The 23975-nt window shown below is 45.0% G+C and overlaps 1 protein-coding gene across 3 annotated transcripts in view; it reads right to left on the bottom strand.

Annotated features, from left to right (window-relative positions):
• The window catches only part of PPP1R3F (protein phosphatase 1 regulatory subunit 3F), a 64390-nt gene that overhangs the window by 34173 nt on the left and 6242 nt on the right, over positions 1 to 23975 (bottom strand). Inside the window, exons 2-4 of one of the 3 annotated variants that reach the window (XM_055119926.1) lie at positions 18009 to 18064; positions 17104 to 17186; positions 11356 to 12211 (exon numbers count right to left, since the gene is read on the bottom strand). In XM_055119926.1, the coding sequence (XP_054975901.1) occupies positions 11356 to 12211; positions 17104 to 17186; positions 18009 to 18064 (995 nt within the window). Of the gene's footprint in view, positions 1 to 10402; positions 12212 to 17103; positions 17187 to 18008; positions 18065 to 23975 lie in introns of those variants that run through there. The other 2 variants (XM_055119925.1, XM_004606565.2) reach the window with 2 other exon arrangements.

The raw sequence follows: 23975 nt of genomic DNA, 5'->3' as shown, positions 1-23975 counted from the left end.
TGTTACCTACCCAAAAATGACCTCATTAATAACAGATGAGGGGGGGCTGGAGAGATAGCACAGGGGGTAGGGCGTTTGCCTTGCACGCGGCTGACCCGGGTTCAAATCCCAGCATCCCATATGGTCCCCTGAGCACGGCCAGGGGTAATTCCTGAGTGCAGAGCCAGGAGTAAACCCTGTGCATCGCCAGGTGTGACCCAAAAAGCAAAAATAAATAAATAAAAAATAAATAACAGATGAGGTCAAGTCATCAGAAACATTGTAGATATGGACGCTTCTTAAAATATCAGTAATTGAGCTTTCATATGACCCGGAAATTCCACTTCCAGGCATCTATCCTAAGGGTCTGAAAACTCAACTTAGAAAAGACATCTGCATTCCTATGTTCACAGCAGTACTATTCCAAATAGCCAAAACATGGAAGCAACCTGTGTCCAAGATCAGATGACTGGATAAAGAAACTGTGGTACATATACACAATAAAATACAACTCATCCTTAAGAAAAAATGAAATCATGAAATTTGCTACCATGTGGATGGAGCTAGAGCATATCATGCTGGGTGAAGTTAGTCAAGGAAAGGGACAGACACAGAATTATCTGTCTCATGTGGGATATAAAGAAACAGAATTAGGGGGGTTGTAAAACAGTGCAAAGACAGCAGAAATGAGAACTTATCTTCAGTAGGAAGCTTACCACGGGGGTGGGGAGAGTGGGTGAGGAACACTGGGACAATGGTGGATGGAGAGTAGTAGACACAAGGGTGAAGGTTGTGCTACTGGAATAGTTCGTGTATGAAATCCTACTAATAACTGTAAGCCACAGCAGCCAAAATAAAAAACAAAAGAACATTTTGAAACATGGGATAAACAACTGTTTGGATAAATATTAATGCTGACTGGTGTTCTTGTTCTGGTCACAGCTCTAATGGTCATACATGGTCACAATGAGGCAGTGAGATACGCTAGGGACTCCCCATGGGCAAACATGAGAACCAACAGGAAGGACCTTGTGATATAGGCACCAGTGCATCTCAGATCGCTATAGGAACAAAATCAACAGGTCCCCAGGCCACGGTTCTGCTCTCAGCACTGCCCACCGACCTGCTTGCCTTCCATAGGGATAGCCTGGTGTCCTACCTGAAGCAATACAAGTCATCCTTTCCCACTAACCCATCCTCTTGGGCCAAATCTGCTTCATCATTCAAAAGAATGTCTGCAGTCCGGCAGTGAAATTATGTACATTGTGCAGGAGAGGAGACTGAGGTCCATGGGACCAAGAGCTGAGCCAGCAGACACAGCAGGCAGTGAGTAGGTTGTGGTTGGGTCCACCTTTATTCTTACAGCCCCCAGAGCATACCAGACTTTTCTGCCGCCTTCTTCTGTGAAGAGATGCATCTACTCACCTCAGCTAAGACTTAGCATTTCCCTCTTGAAGATGACACGCCTCCCCCTGCTGGCAAAAGTAAATATTTCTGTGACGTGCAGCACCCAAGGCTGAGCTGCACCTGGTCAGCAGCCTCACCACAGTTCCACAGGCTTAAATCTGGCTTCTCTGGCTGAAAGAAGCAGCTCAGTTCGACAGGGTTTATGGTTCTGGATTTTTAAATAAGGTCTTCCAGGCTCTTAAATCAGCTGTCCTGGGTTACTATGGGTGTGAACAGGAACTGAGGGGACAAATTGGCAGATCCCGTCCATCCCCTTGCAACAATCCCCCTCTGAGGCTGATGTCATGGAACACAGAATCAAAGCAATCTCCCAGATCAGGCCTTTTGTAATCAGGGGTGAAGATACCGTTTGTAACCTTCAGGCAAAGGTTGCAGAGCTTGCACACGAGTTCTGCTCACTAGGTTGCACTCCTGATGTTGTGGTGCCTGCACATGTGCTTGGCAGGATGAGCAATGTTAGATGAGTCATTCAAGTTACTGTTGTGGGATCGCTGCAGTGCACATACATGTTCATCAGAGGTTGCACTTCTTTGCCATGATACATCTTTCTAAAATTGCTGTGCTCATCTTTTACACACACACACACACACACACACACACACAAACGGTGGTATAACCAGAAATTGCTTGGAGCACCAGGGATCACAGACAACAGAGCTGCCAGCATCAGGATCACACTCAGAACATGTAAAACACCAGGGTTTGAACTCATGACCATATACTTGCAAGACAGGTGTTCTATGCAGTATTTCTCAGTGCTCTTAGTATTCCTTGTTAGCAGGATGGCCCCCAAGCAGTTTTTATGGAACCTGGAGGTGACTCCCCAAGCTTCTTGGACAATCAGGTTGGGGTTGAATGATAGGACTCAGAGAGGCAGCACTGCTTAGGCCCTGAAGTGCTAAGGGAGAACCAGGGTCACTCCAGCAGCGCTCAGGGGCCGCCAGAACTGCTGGAGCAGATCATGTGGTACCAGGGAATCAAATCTGGATGTACTATCTATCTCTCCAGTCCCTCAACAGATATTCCTCATTTTAATGTAACTGAATGTTTTATAATTACCATTTATGATTACTGCTTTTACAAATATCTACAAATAAGAGAAAAATTTCTACCCGAAGTATATATGAAGGAATTCTTCCATTTTAAAAAATTGCGGGGAGGGGCTGGAGCAATAGCGCAGCAGGTAGGGCGTTTGCCTTGCACTCGGCCAACCCGGGTTCGATTCCCAGCATCCCATATGGTCCCCCGAGCACCGCCAGGAGTAATTCCTGGGTGCATGAGCCAGGAGTAACCCCTGTGCATCGCCAGGTGTGACCCAAAAAAACCCAAAAAAATTGGTGGGATTTTGGGCCACCATACCCAGTGATGCTCAGGGGACACTCCTGGCAGTGCATAGGGGACCATATGGGATGTTCAAATCAAATCCAGATCAGCCGCGTGCAAGGCAAATGCCCTACTCACTGTGCTATTGCTCCAGCCCCTGAAATTCTTAATAATTCAAATAATTTATCTGTGGATTATCTTGGGTTGTCTCCATAAACAACAGTATCATCTACAAATGTTGATAGTTCTGTTTTCAATCTTCCCTCATTGTGCTGGCATGGACCTCCAGTACAGTGCTGAGGACAGATGGTGATAGCAGGCATCTTCAATACACTCCAAATGTCAGTTCTGAACATTTCACCTCTAAATATGTAGTTCACTGTAAATCTGTAACTATGTAGCTGTTACTCCTCTTCAGTTTACTGACAAATTTGCTAAGATTCTTAAAATCACAAATAGATGTTAAACTTCTTTTGGGTTTGGGGGCCATACCCAAGTACTCAAGGCTAACTCCTGTTATATGGACTGGAACTATTCCCAGCAATGATCATTTGTGGTGCCAAGGATCAAACTGGGGCTGGCTGCACACAAATCTGGCCCCAGTTATCAAATTTTATCTATCTTTTTTTTCTACATATTTTGAAATTTGTTGTTTTTTTCCTTTAAACTACCAACAAGGGGTGGGGTAAAATTAATGAATACATAAATACATACATAAACTCCCAATAAGAGTCGGGGAGCTATTACAACAGGTAAGGCACTTGCCTTGCACAAAGCCAACCCAGCTGGATCCCTGTACCATTTCACCAGCACTGCCAAAAGTGACCCCTAACTCCCAGAGCCAAGCGAGATCCCTGAGCACCACCAGTTGTGGCCTGAAATAAAAGGCAAAAATAAAATTAAAAATGTTACCAATGGGACCAATTATCCTAACAATGCATATTTCAACAATGTAAATTTGTGGGAAAATCAACTTGGTTATATTATACTTTTATAACTTATTGGGTTTAGGCAGTACAATAGACTCTAGCTTCTTAAAATGTAACTTTAAAAAATTTTGCTTGAACCACAACACCCAAAAGGAGAGAGGGGGGGGGAGAGAGAGAGAGAGAGAGAGAGAGAGAGCAAAAGGGATGCCCTCCCACAGAGGCAGGGTGGGAGTGGTGGGAGGGATGCTGGGACCAATGGTGGTAGAAAATGGGCACTGGTGGAGGGATGGGGACTCTCGATCATTGTATGACTGAAATGCAAGCATGAAAGTTTGTAAGTCTGTTACTGTACCTCTCGGTGATTCACTAATAAAAATTTTTTTAAATTTTTTTGCTTGAGGAGTCAAAGCAATAGAACATTGGGTAGGGTACCTGACTTGCTGCCATGCACTGGAATGACCTGGGTTCAATCCCTGGCATCCCATATGGTCTCCTGAGCAATACCAGGGGTGATCCCTTAGCACAGAGCTAGGAGTAAGTCCTGGGCATAACCAGGTGTAGCATAAAAACCAAAAAATAAATTTTGCTTGAGGGAAGGTAAAGAGAACACAGTGGATAGGATACTTGTTTGCATTCAGCTGATGCAAGTTCAGTCCCCAGTACCCCATATGGTTCCCCAAGCCCTGCCAGGACTGCTCCCTGAGTTCAGAGTCAGGAGTAAACCCTGAGCCACACATGTGGCCCCAAAGGGGAAAATATATTTGAGGGGCTGGAGAGATAATACAATGGGTAAGGTGCATGCCTTATATACAGCTTACCCAGGTTCAATCCCTGGCACCACATATGATCCTCTGAGCACTGTCAGGAGTGATCCCTAAACACAGAGTCAAGAATAATCCCTGAGAACTGTCACTGTCATCCCGTTGCTCATCGATTTGCTCAGTGGGCACCAGTAACGTCTCCATTGTGAGACTTGTTGTTACTGTTTCTGGCATATCGAATGTGCCACGGGTAGCTTGCCAGGCTCTGCCATGCAAGAACTGTCAATGTACCCAACATTTTAAAAACATAAATAATTTCTTCATTTGTGGAAAAAGGGTCACAAATGGAAAAAGTTAAGTTTAAGAAGCCTGACTAGAATGTGACCTGTCAAAATTTTCTTTATTTTTGTTTTTGGGCCACACCAGGGCCATTTCAGGGACTATTCACAGCTCATGATTGGGGATAACTCCCTGGATTGCTGTGGGGACAATGCATTGCAAGGGATTGTTCGCATATACAGCATGCACTCCAGCCCTTTGAGCTATCTCCCCCAGCCCAAAATTTCCTTAAGTTCAGACAGCTTTGGAAATGTATCCATTTTGCTTTATTTTATTTTGTTTTACTACCACATCTAGCAGTGTGGTAGCTTACTACCACATCAGGGCTTACTCCTGGCTCTGTGCTCAGAGATCACTGCTGGTGGTGCTCAGGAATGTATATAGGGTGCCAGGGATCAAACTCAGGTTGGTGACATACAAAATAAGTACTTTAACGATACTTGCTCTATCTCCAACTTGTCCACTGTATGTAAAATTTGAAACATAACCAAACATCATGGCCTCCCAGTATTGTGTATTGCAAACCATGATGCCCAAAAGTAGAGACAGAGAAAAAGAAGAAAAGTGCCTGGGGGCTGGAACAATAGCACAGCGGGTAGGGCGTTTACCTTGCACATAGTTGACCTGGGTTCGATTCCCAGCATCCCATATGGTCCCCCGAGCACCGCCAGAAGTAATTCCTGAGTGCAGAGCCAGGAGTAACCCCTATGCATCGCCGGGTGTAACCCAAAAATGCAAAAAAAAAGAAGAAAAGTGACTGCCATAGAGGCAGGCTGGGGGTTGCAGGAGGGGTGGCAGGAAGGACACGGAGGATATTGAGGACGGGAAATGTACACTGGTGGCAAGATGTGTGTTGAAACACGTATGACTGAAACCCTCTCATGAAAGCTTTGTAGCTATCTCACAGTGATTCAACTAAAAAAAATTTAAAAAAGAAATAGATGGAGAGCCCACAAATAAATTAAAATATTCCTTGTCTTTTAGATACAACTTTAAAACCAAATTAGGCACTAATACAAAAACCAAAGTTGACTCAGAAGTCTACTATGCTCTGCATAAAGAGTTCAAAGACAATTTCTTAGACCCATTTTCTGATCACCTGCATTGAATTATAATTAACAGAAGTCTCAAGACTCTCAATGCAATAAATACAAATGAAATAAAAAATAAAGTTGCCAATGGATAAAATGCTCCCCCCAGAAAAATAAAATTTGAACCTTAAAGTTGACATTTTAGACATTTATCAAATCATCACATCAATGGAAGGCCACGTGTCTAAACTTTGCTATTTGACAAAATCAGAATATCTTACTGAATTATGACATTATTCAAAGAATACAAGCAATTCTGAACCATGTATGAAACCAAAGAGACCCTGAATAGGCAAAGAAATTCTTAGCAAAAAAAAAAGGACCAGAGAGATAGTACACAGGGTAGGGCACTTTGCCTTGCATATGGCTAACATGAGTTCCATCTCCAGCACCCAATATTGTCCCCTGAGCACCACCAGTGCAGAGTGCAGAGTCAGGAGTAAGCCCTGAGCATCGCTGGGTGGGCCCAAAAACAAAACAAAAAAAGATAAAAAATGAAGGTATCACACACTCTTACTTCAAACCATATTTCACAGCAACACTAATTAAAAGATAAAATTTTTTTAAAAAACAGGTACAAAGACCAATGAAGTAAAATGGAGAACCCAGAAATGAATCTATTTATAAAGAAGTCAAAACTATACAAAGGAGAAAAGAGAGCCTCTTCAATAAATGGTGCTGGGATGCTGGATCAGAGTGCTGAAAAGTAGGTAAAGGGACACACATGATAACCTTTCAGTATCTATATTGTAAATCACAATACTCAAAAGGGGGGGAGAGAGAGAAGAAAAGTGTCTGTCATAAAGGCAGGCTAGGGGAGAGGAGATTGGGGGTAATGGAAGAAAAACTAGGGACACTGGGGACATTAGTAATGGGAAATGTACACTGGTAGAGGGATGGGTGTTGGAACTTTGTATGACTGAAACCCAATCACAAACAGCTTTGTAATAGGTCTATCTCATGGTGATGCAATTTTTTAAATTTTAATAAAAATAAACAAAAATTTTTTAAATAAATGGTGCTGGGAAAATGGAGCTGCCACAAGCCATTTTTTAAATTAAAAAGATAAAAGAAAGAAAACTTGAGACAGGGAGGAGCGTCTTTGCACGCAGCCAACCCTGGTTCCATCTCCAGAACCACATATGGGCCTCCAGCACTTCGAGGAGCAGTCTCTAAGAACAGAGCCAAGGAATAAGCAAAGGATTAAGTCCTGAGTAATTATCTCCAACATGCAAACATAAAGAAAATTAAAAATAAATAAAATAAAGGAACTCAATTGCTATTTAACACCATAAACAAAAATTAATCGAAATGGATTAAATACATAGATATTATATTAAAAACCATAACCTGAAAGCGAACATAGGTGATTCACTCCAGGCCTTTAACATTAAAGATGTAATTTGAAACTCAATTCCAATGGCAAGAGAAACCCAAAAAGAGAATAAAATAAATGGAACTATATAAACTTATAAAGCTCTTAGAGAGGAAAAAAATTCTACCAAGAGTAAAAGGCAAACTATCAATTGGAAGAAGTTTGCATACATCATATTCTGACCAGTGGTTGATATAAAAATATATAAAGAACACAACTCAGTGACAAAAAAGAAGCAATCCAATTAGAAAATGGACAAAAATATGATGATACATTTCTGAAAAACAAAAAAGACATAAAAAGCCCACAGATATGAAAAATTCTGAACATCTCTTATGATAAAGGAAATAAAAATAAAATCCACATATCTATTATCTTTTGACACAGACTAAAATACAAAAAAACATTGGCAAGAATGTGAATGTGGAGAGACAGGAACTCTGGTATCTCTGTTAGAGGGAATGTAAATAGGTGCAGTCTCCATGGAAAACAGTTGGAGAATCATGTTAAAAATAAAATTTGGGGGGGGGGGCGGAGTGATAGTACAGCGGGTAGGGTGTTTGCCTTGCACACGGCCAACCCAGGTTCGATTCCCAGCATCCCATTTGGTTCCCTGAACACCGCCAGGAGTAATTCCTGAGTGCAAAGCCAGGAGTAACCCCTGTGCATCGCCAGGTGTGACCCCCCCACAAAAAATTGGGAAAAAATAAAACTTAGGGCTCGAGAGATAGTACAGAGGATAGCATGTGCCTGGCAGTAGGCCAATCTGGGTTTGATTTCCAGAACCCCATATGGTCCCCTGAGCCCTGCCAAGAGTGATTTCTAAGTAAGGTAGGAGTTAAGCCCTTAGCATAGCCAGGCGTAGGAAGGGAAATAAAAAGTGAGAATAAGTGAAAGTGAAGCAGATAGTACAGAAGATTTCCATATAGCCGACCCAGGTTCAATCACCGGCACCACAGATAGTTCCTCCCAGCACTACCGGGAGTGATCCCTGAGCTCAGAGCCAGGAGTAATCCCTGAGCACTGCCAGGTGTATTCCCCAAAATAAAACAAAAAAAAACTGGAATAAATATGAACAGTACTATAAACCACTGAATCTCAATAAAAATAACAATTAAAATATGAAAGTGTGCCTTTCATCCACAAAATAGATGAATATTTAGACAATCATACTAAATGAAATGAGGAAATAAAAGACAATTAAAAGATGATTTCACTTATATGGGGAATATAAATTACTGAAACAAACTGGCAAAAAAAAACAAACCTAGCCCCCTAGTCTCAGGGAAAATCAATGTGTTTCCCAGAGGAAAAGGAAGAGGGTTGGAGGAACAAGAGAGATTTTTGATGATGGGATGACACTGGAATTTTGGTGGTAAAAGTAGTAACTCTCATACGCAGAGATGTGATGGTAAATCCCCAAATTGCAAAATATTGTAACCCAATGATTGTAATGGGTAAAATCCTGATTGTAAAATGTGGCTATGATTTTTGTTACTTCTTTTCCATTTCTAGACCTCTGTCATGTTATTCCTTTTAAGTGGAATGCCCTCTCTTCCTCTTCATTACCTGGTAGATTCCTTGTCATTTTGCAAAACTCGGCTGAGAAGCCAGAGCTCCCAAAGAGGCTTCCAAAGTGCACTAAGTATTGGCCCCGGCATTCCCACATTGGTCAGTGTCCTAACTACACTGCACAGAAATCCGTGTGTCATATGCCCCCCCCCAACACCAATTGCTTTGTGAGATTCTTCCTCTGTGTCCCAAGAGCAGAAGTTGTCAGAAACACTGAGGAAACTGAACTAAGCTTCCAACCACTGAACAACTAAATTCTCTAGCTAGGGACCAAGGAATTAGCTCAAGATAGTGAGCACAGATTCTCCATTCAGGAGGGCCAAGTTCAAGGACCAGCACTGCCCCCAACCAATGCTAGACTCACCTTTAAGTAGCCCCCAACTACTGCCAGGGGAGGCTCACCCTAAACAAAAACTGAAAGAAAAAAAACATTCTGGCAAATCTCTCAATACTTCCCCACATACACGCTTTTTTCCTCTAATTGGTTCTCGGTTTTGTTTGGTATTTGGGCCACACTTAACTCAGGTACATGCTCAGAGATCATGTCTGGCAGGCTCGGGGGACCATATAGGATACCAAGAATCAGTCCCAGGTTGGCTGTACACAAGGCAGGCACCTTATCCACTGTGCTATCTCTCTGGCACCAGCTTTACTATTTTTAACATGTTTACTGAGTAACTATTATGTGTCAAGCAATTCTAGAAGAGTAACCAGTGAGAAAGGAAAACGGGGGCAGGGGGTGGCAGTTATGGTATACTGGAAACCAAGTGAAGAAAAGATGTCAAGGTCGAGATCATTATGTCAAGTGCCGATCAAGTAAAATGAGATCTCAGACAATTAATATTACAATGTGAATATCATTATTGACTCGTGAATTTTTGCTGAATAGTCAGACAAAATATTTGACTGAGGTTATTTCATAAAAGCATTGGATCACTGAAGAACTGCTGAAAGCTGATATAAATATTCCTTTCAAGAAGTTTTATAAAATGAAATAAATAAATATGTGCTTTATTTTGCTATGCAGTTTTTTATTTGCATGCATTAAATATATCTACCCTTTCTTTCAAATGCCATGTCTGTAGACAACTCTGGTCTGAATTTTTCATAGTACATTATCTCCTCTGCCTTTTTGATGACTTCTCTTTCTTGGGGGCAGAGAGATCATCCCTGTTGGTATCAAGGCTGAGTTTTTTTTTTTCATTTCAGTAACCTCGAAACCTTGTGGCTGATACGCAACCAATATCCCCATATCCACAGCCGACCACATCTACCACTGCCACCACGTGTATGACACCAAACTCTCATGTGGAAACCACTCTTTCTCCTTCCCTGGAATAATGTAGAAAACACTAAAATATTTCTCCACACACAATGCCCCCTCCCATAAAAGGATCATGAACCAAATGACTTGGGACAATTAAAGTGACATAACACAGAGCCTCAAGGACAAATTGAAGCAGCGGCAGCAGGGATGACCACATTCCACCCCCTAGCATGGACGTCCCACAACACATGAACATCCTGCACACTTGGGCCCAAACACGAGAACACTGCACAGCAAGACACATCATTTATCATAGAGCTCTATTGTGGCATATAATAATAGGTACTCTATATAAATTAAATTAAAAATAAAGCTCCAGCAGGTTGCACAGGTTGGCTGTTAATAAATATATCTCTGGGTAATTGTGCCCCAAGACCAGCTCATGACCACTCTCCCTCATCCAGAGAATTATACAAAAATAAATAGAGGCTTGGGGGGAGGGGAGAGCAGGGAGGGGGGACATGCCCAGTTCCGTTCTGGAAGTTCTTCTCACGCACACTGTCCACCTGACTCCTGTTCCTCTCCAACAGTGGCACCACTGGGAACGCTGTACTGATGGAGAGTTCAGGGATAGGCGGTCCTCTTTCCAGTTGAGCATTCTCGGAAACAAAATACGCTGATCCCCAATGTACAGGCCATGACCCCCCATCTAATCCCTCTGGAGGTGGTACAAAGGCTGTCCCTCACCAGACCCCAGAGAGGGGGAAGCCTCCTATTGCTGATCCCACAAGCAGTCCCTATGAGAACCAGGCCAGAGAGAGGCACAGTGCAAGCACCAGGAGGGACATACCACTGTTCAGAGCCACAGGAACCACCACCAGCCCAGCCAGGACCCCCAGAGTCTGGGTCAAGGGTCCTCGAAGCTGGGGAGGCACAATACACACACATTCACCATGGGCTGCTGGGGTGGGAGAACTCTTGGGGGGCTCCACGGTTGGGCCTGAACCCTCCACATCCTGGGAGCTCCCATGGGGCCTGACCAAGCTGGAAGGACAGACCTCAAGCCCCAAAGGGCCAAGGAGGGGAAGGTTTTGCCCCCGGGGGGCTGGAGCAATTGGCTCCTCACCAGGTTTTGGGACCAAGCTGCCTGCTCCCTCAGTAGTAAACCCCCTCCAATCTGTCCCAGCCTCCCCTGGGGAATTGGTCACCCCAAATGTCATCCCAGGCATGTGAAAAGAGTCAGTGTCCTTACCCAACCCCTTCTGTGGCGCCTCAGTGAACTGAACTTCTGTACCCAAAACCAAAGGGCTGTCGCATCCCGTGCCCTCGGCCCACGGGAGCCACACATCTCCCATAGCCGCTACCATCGGATGGGCCCCAGAGAGGATTTCCGGAGGTGATTCCTTGGGGGTGTCTCCTTCGGGGCTAGAAGATATCAGGGAGAGCCCCTCTTCTCCCTCCCCCTCCTCATCAGGGTCTTCTGTGTCCTTGATGAGCTCCACACCACTCCCCAGCCGGGCGTAGTGCAAGGTGATCTCCTCTGCCAGAGCACTGTTCAGGGCCCGCTCAGGGCCAGGCCACTTCAGGATCAAGTCGCGGTCCGTGAGGATGCCCAGGGGGTGGCTAGGGGACAATCCCCCATCGCTGGAGCCCTCCCCACAACCTCCTGCCACGGCGGCCCGCAGGCGGCTCAGGTGGGACAGGTAGAGCTGCTCCAGCTCCTGGTCAATCGTGTCCTCACCAAGCAGCTCCTCCAGCCCACTCATGACCGCCAGACCCGCAGGGGGCTCCTCCGTGATGATCCCAGCCGGGGTATCCTTGGGTCCCACTGCATTCTCGCTGGAGACTTCCCACGGGGCTACCACCTGTTGCTGGCGGGGTTCCAGGAAAGGCCCGACTGCCCCTTCACCTGCATCTGGCCCAGAGGCCTGGTCCTTGGGAAAGCCACCCAGGCCACAGACAGAGGAGGAGGAGTGAGAAGAGGAGGAGGAGGGGAGAATCCGGATGGCTGGTGTCTGGAGGACCTCTGTGAAAGTCACAGGAGGAGTGCTTCTGGGGGTGTCATCTTCCTCTTGGGGACTGCCAGTCTCTGTCACTACTTCAGACACCTGGATCCATGGGGTGGGGCAGAAGAAGAAAATAAGCAGAGAAGCACATGGGACAAGAAAAAACCCTGAGGGACCAGAATAATAGTGTACACAGTAGGGTGTTTGCCTGCCACACAGCAGACCATAGTTCTATCTCCAGCACCCCTTATGGTCCCTGAAGCAAAGCCAGGAGTAATTCCTGAGTGGAGAGCCTGGAGTAAGCCCTGCACATCTCTGGATGTGGCCAATAAGGCAAAAAAAAGGAGCAAAACAGTTTGACCATCCCACCAAGCCAATCAGCATTTCCAAATTGAAACTCCTTAAGAGCCTTCTTTTAAATCTCTAAATTTCAAGGACTATGTTGCCTGTATTACACAATAAAAATACGTGGAATAAAAGATATTTCAGATGGAATAAGAAAGATATTACAGGATGGAGTGATGATATAGCCTTGCACACAAAAATCAACCTGGGTTCAATTCCCAGCATCACATATGGTCCCCCAAGTCCTGCCAGGAGTGATCCCTGAGTGCAGAGCCAGGAGTAAGCACTGTGCTTTGGAGTGTGACTCAAAAACAAAAAAGCAGCAGGGGGTGGGATTTCAACAATTAATAAAGCTGAGGAATTTAGTGGGAACCAATTCAGGGTGAATACCCATCTGCATTGTTTATAAAACATCCAGAATAGCCAGATGATTCCAGGCATTTTCTCTTCTTATTTTCGGAGGTATCATGAATTAGGATAATATTAACACTTTAGATGTATTATGTGACTGCACACAACCATCACTGGAGTGCCAAAATCCCTCTACCACTGTCCTTAAGTCTTTTTCATACTCTCCCCTCTTTTCTTTTTAAAAAACTGTTTTTGCCCTCTCTCCTTCCTCCTTTTCCCTCTTCCTTTTTTCCTCCTCCTTTCCCCATCCCTCCTTCCTTCCCTCCCTCTCCTGCCATCTTTCCCTCTCATTTCCCTTTTTCTCTATCTAACCTCACTCCCTCCCTCTTTCTTCTCTCCTTCATTTTCTCCTTCCTTCTCTTTCCTTCCTCTATCTTCCTTTCCCTCCTTCCTTTTTCTGCAACAGAAAAACTAAAATAAAAATTAAATAATACAAACATTTTGGGGGTAAGGAGTTAGCTCAATGGGCTAAGTGCAAGCTTTGAGTGCAGGAGGCTTGGGTTGAATCCCCAGCACCAAATGGTCCCCTGAGTGCCACCATGAGCAACCCCCAATCACCAACCCAGGAATAGCCCTTACACACCACCAGGTATGGCCCCCAAAACAAAAATAGAAACAAAAAATGAAAACTGTCTTTTTCTACCATGGTCTTTTGATGAGGCCTACAAATTGTGAGCAATCTAGTAGCAACAAGCATACAAGGGTCCTTAAAGGAATGACCACTTCCAGGTTTGGGACAGGGAAAGTGCAAGCTGACATCTTAGTAGATATATTGTCATGGCAGAATGTCAAGAAGTGCTCAGAAAATGAAGATTAGTCTTAAAGGCTCTGGAGTGCATGCAAATAAGCTGCTACAGGCCAGAGAGAACTCAATTTGAGCATCAAAATAGGACTACTGGTGAGTTCGGCAGTATAGTGCTTGCCTTGCAAATTTGAGGTCCTAGGTTTGATCCCTGGCACACCTAAAAAACACAGTAAATATGCCTTTCCTCTCTCACACACAAATTCTAAGCAGCAAAATAAATAAGTACAATAAACTGTAACTCAGGGGCTGTAGCGATAGCATAGCAGGTAGCACATTTGCCGTGAACGCAGCTGACCCAGGTTCGATTCCCAGCATCCCATATTGTCCCCTGAGCACTGCCAGGAATAATTCCTGAGTGCAGAGCCAGGAGTAACCCCTATGCATCACTGGATGTGACCCAAAAAGCAAAATAAATAAATACATAAATAAAACAATTCTTGGGGCTGGAGTGATAGCACAGCCGGTAGGGCGTTTGCCTTGCACGCGGCCGATCTGGGTTCAAATCCCAGCATCCCATATGGTCCCCTGAGCACCGCCAGGAGTAATTCCTGAGTGCAGAGCCAGGAGTAACCCCCGAGCATCGCCGGGTGTGACCCAAAAAGCAAAATAAATAAATAAATAAAATTTAAAAAATAAAACAATTCTTTAAAAAAAATTTAAAAATAAACTGAAACTCATCAAACAGAAAATGAGTTAATAATGATAGACTGAGGCTAAAAACTGGTCACCTTTGGAAAAATTCCTATCTTCTGACAACTGGTAAATACATGGAAACATTAAAAGGATTCAATTATATCATAAAATGAAATATCAATAATTATTCTTATACAAATTATATCTCAGTGTAGCCAAGTTTTCTTCAAATTCCAGCTAGAAAGGGGCTGGAGCAATTGTACAGCAGGGAGGGCATTTTCCTCACATGCAGCTGACCAGGGTTCAATCCCCAGCATCTATTATGGTCCCCTAAGTTCAGCCAGGATTAATTCCTAAACATAGAGCCAGGAGTAATTCTCAGTATCACCAAGTGTGACCCCAAAACCAAAACAAACAAGAATGAGGCCATGGGGGCAACAATAGTATAATGGGTAGGGGTTTACCTTGCACACAGCCAACCCAAGTTCGATCTGTGGCATCCCACTGGTCCCCCAAGCACCACCAGGAGTAATGCTTAAGCACAAAGCCAGAGTAACCATTGAGCATTACCAGGTGTGGGCCAAAAACCAAAATAAAACAAAAATAATATTTCCAGCCCAGAGCTAAACGTGTTGTGGCCCAGAAGGGAATGTGCCTTGGGGATGTGCTTTGCATGTGTTATGATCCTAGGCTCCATCCCTAGGAAAAAATAACACATAAAGTATTCCTGCTAATCAAATTAAGAAGGAATAAGAGAATTAAACAGAATCCATTATATTTAAGTTAACTGAATAGATCATATTAAGTTTCTGCAATAAAAACAGTCAGTTTAATGGAATAAAAATTAGTAAAATTAGAGTAAGAAACATGTTTCCAAGTGGATACAATCAGTCAAATCTAGATTATGGGAAACTTTATGAGACCAACAAGATTTGTTCAATTAACTTGCAAGTAAAGTGGGGCAGATTTTTTAAAATCTAAAAAACTAAGCAACCAAATGCAATGTGCTGCTTTGTTTGAATTGTGTATACTAAAAAATAAGGAAACCTGAGTGCTGACTCAATATCTAACACTATTAATGAATTATTTTTAATTAGTATGATGATTTCACTGTGGGGCTTGGGGTTGGGATTTTTTGGGGTGAGGGACACAACTAGTGGTGCTCAGGGATTACTTCTGGCTCTGCAACTAAGAATCACTCCTGGCAGAACTCAGGGATTGTCAAGGATCAAATTCTGGTTATCCATAGCACTGTCATCCTGTTATTCATTGATTTGCTCAAGCGGGCACCAGTAACATCTCCATCGGGCACCAGTAACATCTCCATCATGAGACTTGTTGTTACTATTTTTGGCATATCAAATACACCACGGGTAGCTTGCCAGGCTTTGTCATGCGGGAAGGATACTCTCCATAGCATGCTGGGTTCTCCAGAAGGGATGAAGGAATTGAACCCGGGTCGGCCGCATGCAAGGCAAATGCCCTACCCTCTGTGCTATCACTCCAGTCCAGTCTGGTAATCCATGTGCAAGGTAAATGCCATACACATTGTACTATCTCTCAGGCCCCAGCACTATGGGGTTTTGTTTTGTTATTGTGCTTTTTAAACAGAACTGACATACACATTTAAGTATAAATGGATGGGATAATGTATGAATTTTACTCCAAAACAATTGCCGGGAGAATGGGAAGGAGGATGGAGACAAAGCAAAAGCAGGAATAGATTTGGGTAGAAATGCATTAAAGCCAAGTGATGGATCGATGTGGGGTCACTCTATCCATTTCCTTACTTTTATGTGTGCTTGAAAAACTAATAAAGTTAAAACCCACACATCACCACGTCTCTAGAATCTCTCTCCCTTTCCGTCAGCACTAGCACCCTGACCTATATTGGCACAGCAGCTTCCCCCTCAGGATGCCCTTACTTCCACCCTCGCCTCTGAGTCTATTTTCCTCACAGTAACCAGTGGGAGTCTGTTAGAGCCTACATCAGAGCAGAACCTTCCCCTCCTTACTGCCCTCTCTTCCCCCTTCCTCCTGTCACATAAGGTACAGTCTGTCCCAAACAACTCTCCTACCTCACCCCCTTCAGTCCCTCCCCTGACCCCCTACTGACTGCTCTTGTTCTTCACACACCTTTGTCTGTCTGCCCAGAGACTTTGCACTTGCCTGGGATGTTCCTTCTGTAGTTCCCCACATGACTCAATCCCTCTACTTCTTCCGATCTTCCCTTCAGTCTCATTTCTCACTAAAGTCTTCCTTAGCCATCTAGCAAATTGAAAATACCTCTCGCCCCCTCCCATTCCCTAGCCCTTTCTTTTTCCCTAGCATTCATTCATGATCACCTAAAATGCCATGGATTTTAACTATTACTCTGTTGTAGTGTGTCTCTCGCCACTCAAATGTCACCTCCCTGAAACAGTACTCGGGGGTCACTCCCAGCTGGGTCAAACCCAGAACTTCCAAATGCAAGACGTGTGCTGCAGCCCCAAGTCATCTCTCCATCTCAAGATTGCATTTTTGGCCACAACTATTTGACACGCAGGGAATATTGCTTTCCCCAGTATTCATAAGTGTCTTGCATGAAGCAACTTCTTATAAATATTTTCTAAATATTTATAAATGATTTGTTTTACATCCAGGTGGAAAATACATCCCCTCCTCCCCCATCAGGTCCTCCTTTGGAAACCTCCCCTCTGTCTGAGGGAGGACTCAGAACAAGGGTCAAGAAGAAGGACCTACACCCACTAGCCAGTCCACCGTCAGGCTGTATGTGCAGAGGCTGCCAAAGCCTGCTTACCTGAAGTGTCATCTGGGGCCACGGACGGAGAGGGGTAGGGGCCACCAAGGGACCCACTATCTCCTGGACATCAGAACACCCTGCTAGAAGAAAAGAAGAGCAGCAATGGGGTGAGGAAGTGGACACATATACCTAGTTCACTTAAGAAAATCTGTTCTTAAAAGGGACTGCCCTACCACAGAGGCAGGGTAGGGTGGGGGTGATAGGGTGGGGGTGATAGGAGGGATACTGGGATCACTGGTGGAGGAGAATGGCTACTTGAGGAGGGATGGGTACTTGATCATTGTATAACTGAAATGCAAACACGAGAGTTTGTAAGTATGTAACTGTACCTCACGGTGATTCACTATTAAAAAAATAATAAGGGCTCTGGGGGGAATAATAATAATAATAACAATAATAATAAGAGAAGAGAAGAGAAGAGAAGAGAAGAGAAGAGAAGAGAAGAGAAGAGAAGAGAAGAGAAGAGAAGAGAAGAGAAGAGAAGAGAAGAGAAGAGAAGAGAAGAGAAGAGAAGAGAAGAGAAAATCTGTTCTTGGGCCAGAGCAGTAGTACAGTGGACAGGGCACTTGCCTTGCATGCAGCCAACTTAGGTTCGATCCCTGACACCCCATATGGTCCCCATGAGTGCCACCAGGAGTGATGCCTGAGCACAGAGCCAGGAGTAAGCCCTGAGTACCCCTCGGATACATCCTCAAAACAAAACCAAAACAACTGGCAGTCATGTCTCTGAAACTTCTCTGACAGTCTGAGGCAGAGTCCCCATGGAAAGAGAAATGGGAAGGGAGCCAGAGAGACAGCTCAATGGGCTGGAGCACATCAGGAATCCCAGAAAAGAAAGAGTGAAAGACAATGAGAGAGAGGGTAAATGTAAACAGAACACCTTCAACCTGCCAACTTCTTACCCACAGGAAGGGTGTTATCATCCAAGTTCCTCATCCTCAGCTCTTCCTCTTGAGGTCTGTGGGGCACAAGAGAGAAGGTTTGGATCTGACACACTGAGGCCACTTCTACCATCCACTGGTACCTTCCCCGGCCTCTTTGTTGGCCCACCCTCACCTGTCAATTGCTTTTTCTCTTCTGCTAACCCCTTTCTATCCTGACTATGAAAGCCATTCACAGCCATGGAAGAAAACTGAGAAAATACAGGAAAGCCTAGAGAAGTCAGAAAACAGTCACACACCAGCAAGGTAGTCTATGCTGATTTAGACTCTACTGAGTTTCACAGCTGGTGTTGTGCAATTCCCAAGCAGCAACAGCCTCATTCCACTCCTTTGTAAGTTTTTTGTTCATCTTTGGGGGAGTTCCGGGCCATACCTGGCAGTGCTCAGGGCTTACCATACAGGGTTCCAGGAATAGAACCCCGGTCAGCCGTATGCAAGGCAAGCACCTTCCCTGCTGTATTACTCACTCTGGCCCTCATTTGGAAACTTGGGAAACGGCTGGCTACCACTTAGCGCATACAGGCACAGCATAAACTACACAGCCACCCATTGCTACTGAGCAGTTAGGTGGCTCCCTTCACTGGGCTTTTCACACAGTAGATCCCGCAGACACCACTGGGTACAACTTTCTGAAGGTTTGGGATCACTTCTTTGGGGTATATGCCTGGGCATGGAGGAAACTACCTTTTCCAAGAAAGGGCAGGTGAGGACTGTGGAAAACAGGAAGCAACAAAGGGGAGGGAGGAAGGAGAACAGGAAGGGAGTCAGCAGAAAAAAGGAAGCAACCTTGTGTTAAAGAGACTTGGGTCTCTCCGCCCAGCCCCCCAACAGCCTGGAAGGCCACGTAAACTCTCTGAACCTCACCTCCTCACCTGAAAACGAATCACGGGAAACCAGGGTGTTGACACCAAGAACGGGGCAGGCAAGAGAAATGAAGCCACCACACCACACACCAGAGGCCGGCACACAGCAGAAGCTGAACCAACTGTATCTATTGGTCTTGTTCTTCCTTTTCCAGACAAGTCAACTGCATGTCTGTCTGAGGGGCCTAAGTACATTTTAGCCAGATCCTTCCAGGGGCGGGGCCCTGGGCTGCATGATAAAATCCCTGTGCTCATATTTACAAATGAGTATCAAATGTTCACAGATTAAGATAAATGATGACATCAGTAACTGAAAGATTTTCAGAGACCTGAGAACATCTAAGAGCAACTGCCCAGGCCATTTTCTTCCTTGCAGGTAACATGATAATGCTGATTGCGCTAGGAATATTCGCAACTTTAAAAAAAAAATCCACTTTTTCCCAGAAACAGATTATCACTAGCTGACCTGAATCTAGTTTATTTTCCATGGTGCCAGTCCATGTTCTAAGTGGGTCACATATATTAATTTAATCTTCATAACAACCCTATGATAGGTACTTATAATCCTCCAAAGCAGGCAGTAATTACTTATCCTTATCTTACAGATGATTAAATGGAAGCCAAGTAAATGGTTCACAGTCAGGCAACAAGTATCGAAGTACCTGCCTGTGCTCTTAACCAACCAACTGCTGCTTTTTTTGACAGGGAAGATGGTACTTTCCCTAGCCCTATCTCAAGCCCTCTCCAGAGAAGGCATAACAGACAAGAACCCTCACACCTCCTGCACTTGGGCTTGTCTTTGACCCTGCCTTTTGCCACTTAATCCTTCACAGTGTCCCTGATAGGGATTATGGTTTGGAGGACAAACGCTTAGAAGGCCATCAGACAGAGGTGGCTGCAAGGACTGCTTTTCATTAGCATCTGTAAGGAGGAAGCTTGAACCATGTACATGGATCTAGAGCCTGGAAGCTATGGAAGGAATTTTCTATATAGCTTCAGGAGCTAGACCTCAGACATCCTATCTGAGAGATCTGAGTCCAAATACAACAGAGCCTGGAATGGCCACATCTGTTAGCTCCACTTTCATTACTGCAAGGACAAAGGGGGATTCAGAGCAGACGAGGTGGTCCTGCACCAGCCCCCTCAGAGGTTCAAGTCCAGGGCTTTTGATTCATAGCCCAACACAATACCTGCTGACTTCTTTTGCTGCTCTCATACCTTTTTTAATCATTCTGACAGCAATTTACTGGTAACAGGCAACATAAAATAAATTATTGTGGGCCTGCTATGGGGGAGGCTTGAGGGAAAACTGCAGACAAGGGTGGAGGGAAGGAGATAGTGGTGGTGGGATTGGGGTTAGATATTGAAAGCCTGTAACAAATCATCATGAACAACTTTGTAAACCAGTGTTTAAAGTGGAGGTGGGGGGGGAGAAATCATCATCTACCCAAGACATCATTTAAAAAGCCTCTTTAAGATGACCCCCAGGGGCTGGAGCAATAGCACAGCGGGTAGGGCGTTTGCCTTGCATGCGGCCGACCAGGGTTTGATTCCCAGCATCCCATGTGGTCCCCTGAGCACCACCAGGGGTAATTCCTGAGTGCAGAGCCAGGAGTAACCCCAGTGCATCGCCGGGTGTGACCCAAAAAGAAAAAAAAAGAAGACCCCCAGAACAGCCAATCTCCTTCCCCAGGGCAGGCCTAGGCAAGCAGTCCCCTAGCACTATGGCCATTGCCAAAATGTCCCACAAGCAGATTTTTTGGGCCACACCCAGCGATGCACAGGGGTTACTCCTAGCTCATGCACTCAGGAATCACTCCTGGAGGTGCTCAGTGGACAATATGGGATGCTGGGAATCGAACCTAGGTTGGCCACGTACAAGGCAAATGCCCTACCCGCTTGGGGTATCGCTCCAGCCCCAAGCAGGCTTTTATTACTTTTGGGATCACACCCAGCGAAGCTCAGGGGTTACTCCTGGCACTGCACTCAGGAATTACTCCTGGTGGTACTTGGGGGACCCTATGGGATGCTTGGGATCAAACCCAAGTTGGCTGCATGCACAGCAAACACCCTACCTGCTGTATTATTTTGTTCCAGCCCCACAAACAAGACTTTTAGAAGCCACGTGAGTTCTAGATGGGAGAGGAAAGGGAAATTCGGGACACAGCCAACAGCAGAAACAGAATGCCACAGCTCCGTTGAGGGAAGAAAAACAAATACAAAATAAATCCCCCAGCCTCCAGAGCATCTTCTCTGCAGTCAAGGAGGGTGCAAAGCAGAACATGCCAAAACTAGGTCAAGCAATTTGGCCAATTGCAAGATCAACAAAGTCAGCAGAGATATTACAGGTCACTCTCTCTACCTCCTCCTCTACCACCTCTTCCCAAGTCAGAGATGAAAAGGAGGCAGCACATACACTAATTGTTCAACTCCTCCAACATGGGCCCTTTGCCCGGATACATATCAAGGCTTTTGCAAAGCTTCACACATCCTTCAAGGTAACACCATGCCACTTTTATAAATGTGGAAACTGAGGTTCACTTTAGATCCACTATTCACCACACTGAAAACATTCCAAGTGCGCTATTTTTAGGGAAGCAGTCAAACCTATGGTCCTAAGAGAAAACAAAGCTAAATATCCCTGGACTGTCCCATTTAAATGTTTAATATTTTTATCATAACAAAATACATTTTTTAACATTCAAAGGGCAGCTAAGACTTAAATCAGAAGGAGGCTGTTGAGGGAAATGGGAGTCCAAAATGTATACTGACTCACTGATCAGTAACCAAGAAGAGAGGTTCTTAGAAAAATGGGGAGAAATATTAAGAACAAAACTGTACCACTGTGAACTTTCTAATTTTCGAGAAGGAAACCTGATCTTTGGGCACCGCCCCACAAATGCCACGTGGTTTATCTGTTCAATGGCAATGTGCAGGAGTACAGAGAATACAGACCCGGGCATACCCTTTGGGTGCCTGTAAGAACTCATTGGTGATAGTGCACAGAAGGGGCCATGTCAGCCTCACTCCCTGCCCCCCACACACACACATCTTCCAGGTGTGTAAATTCATTCTTCCTGCTGCCAGGAAGTTCAATAGCTGCTGATTTCAGGCAGCACTCAGGAGATGGCGGGGAGGGTTCAGAAAGTGGGGCGCCACCAAGACAGAACACAAGGGTGATTGACTAGTCAGCAAAGACTGCCAATCCCGCGAAGAGCAGTCAACAGCCCGGGAAGCCACATCTCTATGAGCACCCCAATGCTCATGTTTCCGAAGAACTGGGCCAGCCCCAACATGGGTCATGTGTCAAAGCCCAAAGGGAAGTCTGGCAGATCCTGAAGATGGTGCCAACTTTCTAGGGGCCCGGGTGGCTTCAGAAACCTGCCCCCAGGGTGGATGGAAACTTGATTAGTCTGCACCATCTACTTTTGACAAAGATCAAGGTCTGAGGATACTTGTTCTGTGGAGCAGTGCTCAGCCTTCCTTTGGGGAAGTCTCTGCTAAGTGTCAACCTAGCAAACATCCTCCATCTCCCGCCCTGGGGTGAGGGGTTTTCTGTGTATTGACCTTTTCCAGTAGTGACTTCATTCTTTCAGCTATGACCCACAGCAAGAAGCACAACTGACAATAAGAACACAGTATAACCATACCAGTGTCAATATACATATACAAATGGTTTCTCTTTGAATGAAATGACACTTACCTTGACTATATGTTGTGATGTACTTTATTTTCTATGCTCTTCCCTTTTCTTTGCGACATGTTTGCTGGAATCCAGTCAATTGATTTCACATCTCAATAAAGTCATGACATGCAATTTCAAGTAACCCCAGCCCTGTCAACTACCAGCTATGTGACCTTGAGCAAGTTAATTAACCTCTCCAGGCCTGCCTGCCTCCTCATCTGTAAAAAAGGGTGTAATGGTGATACCTACCTCAGAGAGCAACTAGGTGGATTGAGGCAATATCTAAGAATAATTTATTATAATGTGATTAACAGACCACTCCTCTCCGGGTGTCAACTGAAGGATATTGAGGCGCTGAAAAGGAAACCAGCGCATGCTGCATTATCCAGACTGGCAGGACAGTTAAGAACTGGGCATGATGGCTGGAGAGCTAGGACTGCAGGTAAGGTACCTGCTTTGCACGTGGCTGACCCGGGTTCAAATAAGGCCGCCCGAGAAACACCAGTAGTGATCCCTGAGCACAGAGCCAGGATTAAGTGCTGAGCACTGCAGCTATGTTGCCCCTCCAAAAAATCCAAACCAGACAAGCAAAAAAAAAACAAAAACAAAGAACCAGGCATGAGAGCAGAGCTACCCAGCTCAGATCCCAGCAATCACTTTCATAGCAGGCAGCTTCATGGCTATGTCCTTCCCCTTGCTGGTCTGCCAGTCTTATGTGGAACACAAGAGGCTCACTCTCACACTATTCTCATTCTCCAGACAACGAAGATGACTCCTGGCCCAGCCTGTTTCAACCTGGATGGTTCTGATTTCACCTGTCACTGCTAACCCAGACAGCAAGTTGGGTCCCCATCCATTCATTCAGCTACAAATACACTTAAAAACCACCACGGCCTTCCAGTGAGTCAGCCCAGTGACCAACCCCAGACATGATAGTGAACAAAATTGACTGGAAAGCTGACAATTAAGTGTGGAGAAGACATTTAAGAAAACACTCACACTCATTCTTTCAACAAACATTTATTGAGCGCCCATTAATGGCACACTTGGTGAGAGTCCCTGCAGGAATACAGTGGTGAACACAAGCAGACCATGTGACCTACCCCACACGGAGCTTACAGTCTAACGGGGAGAGGGAGGGCAGTCAGCAGATAATCTCCTAGTGAAGGGCTAACTACAAAGTGCAGTCAGTGCTTTCAGAAGACGAAAATATGACCTAGAACAAGGGGCTCAGGTCGGGACTTACAGGGCCAGGAATGGTTTAGGATGCCTCAAAGGCAACTGAGAGGGGAGTATGAGACTGCTCAGAATACTGGGGGCGCTGACAGATTCAGTCCTGAGCAAACAAGGCTTGCAGCATCATCGGGACATGGCCAAGTG

The sequence above is a fragment of the Sorex araneus genome, chromosome X, assembly GCF_027595985.1.
Source record: "Sorex araneus isolate mSorAra2 chromosome X, mSorAra2.pri, whole genome shotgun sequence".
Lineage (NCBI taxonomy): Eukaryota > Metazoa > Chordata > Mammalia > Eulipotyphla > Soricidae > Sorex > Sorex araneus.
Note: the sequence above shows the minus strand (reverse complement) of the source record. Positions and strands in the feature narration are given on the sequence as shown.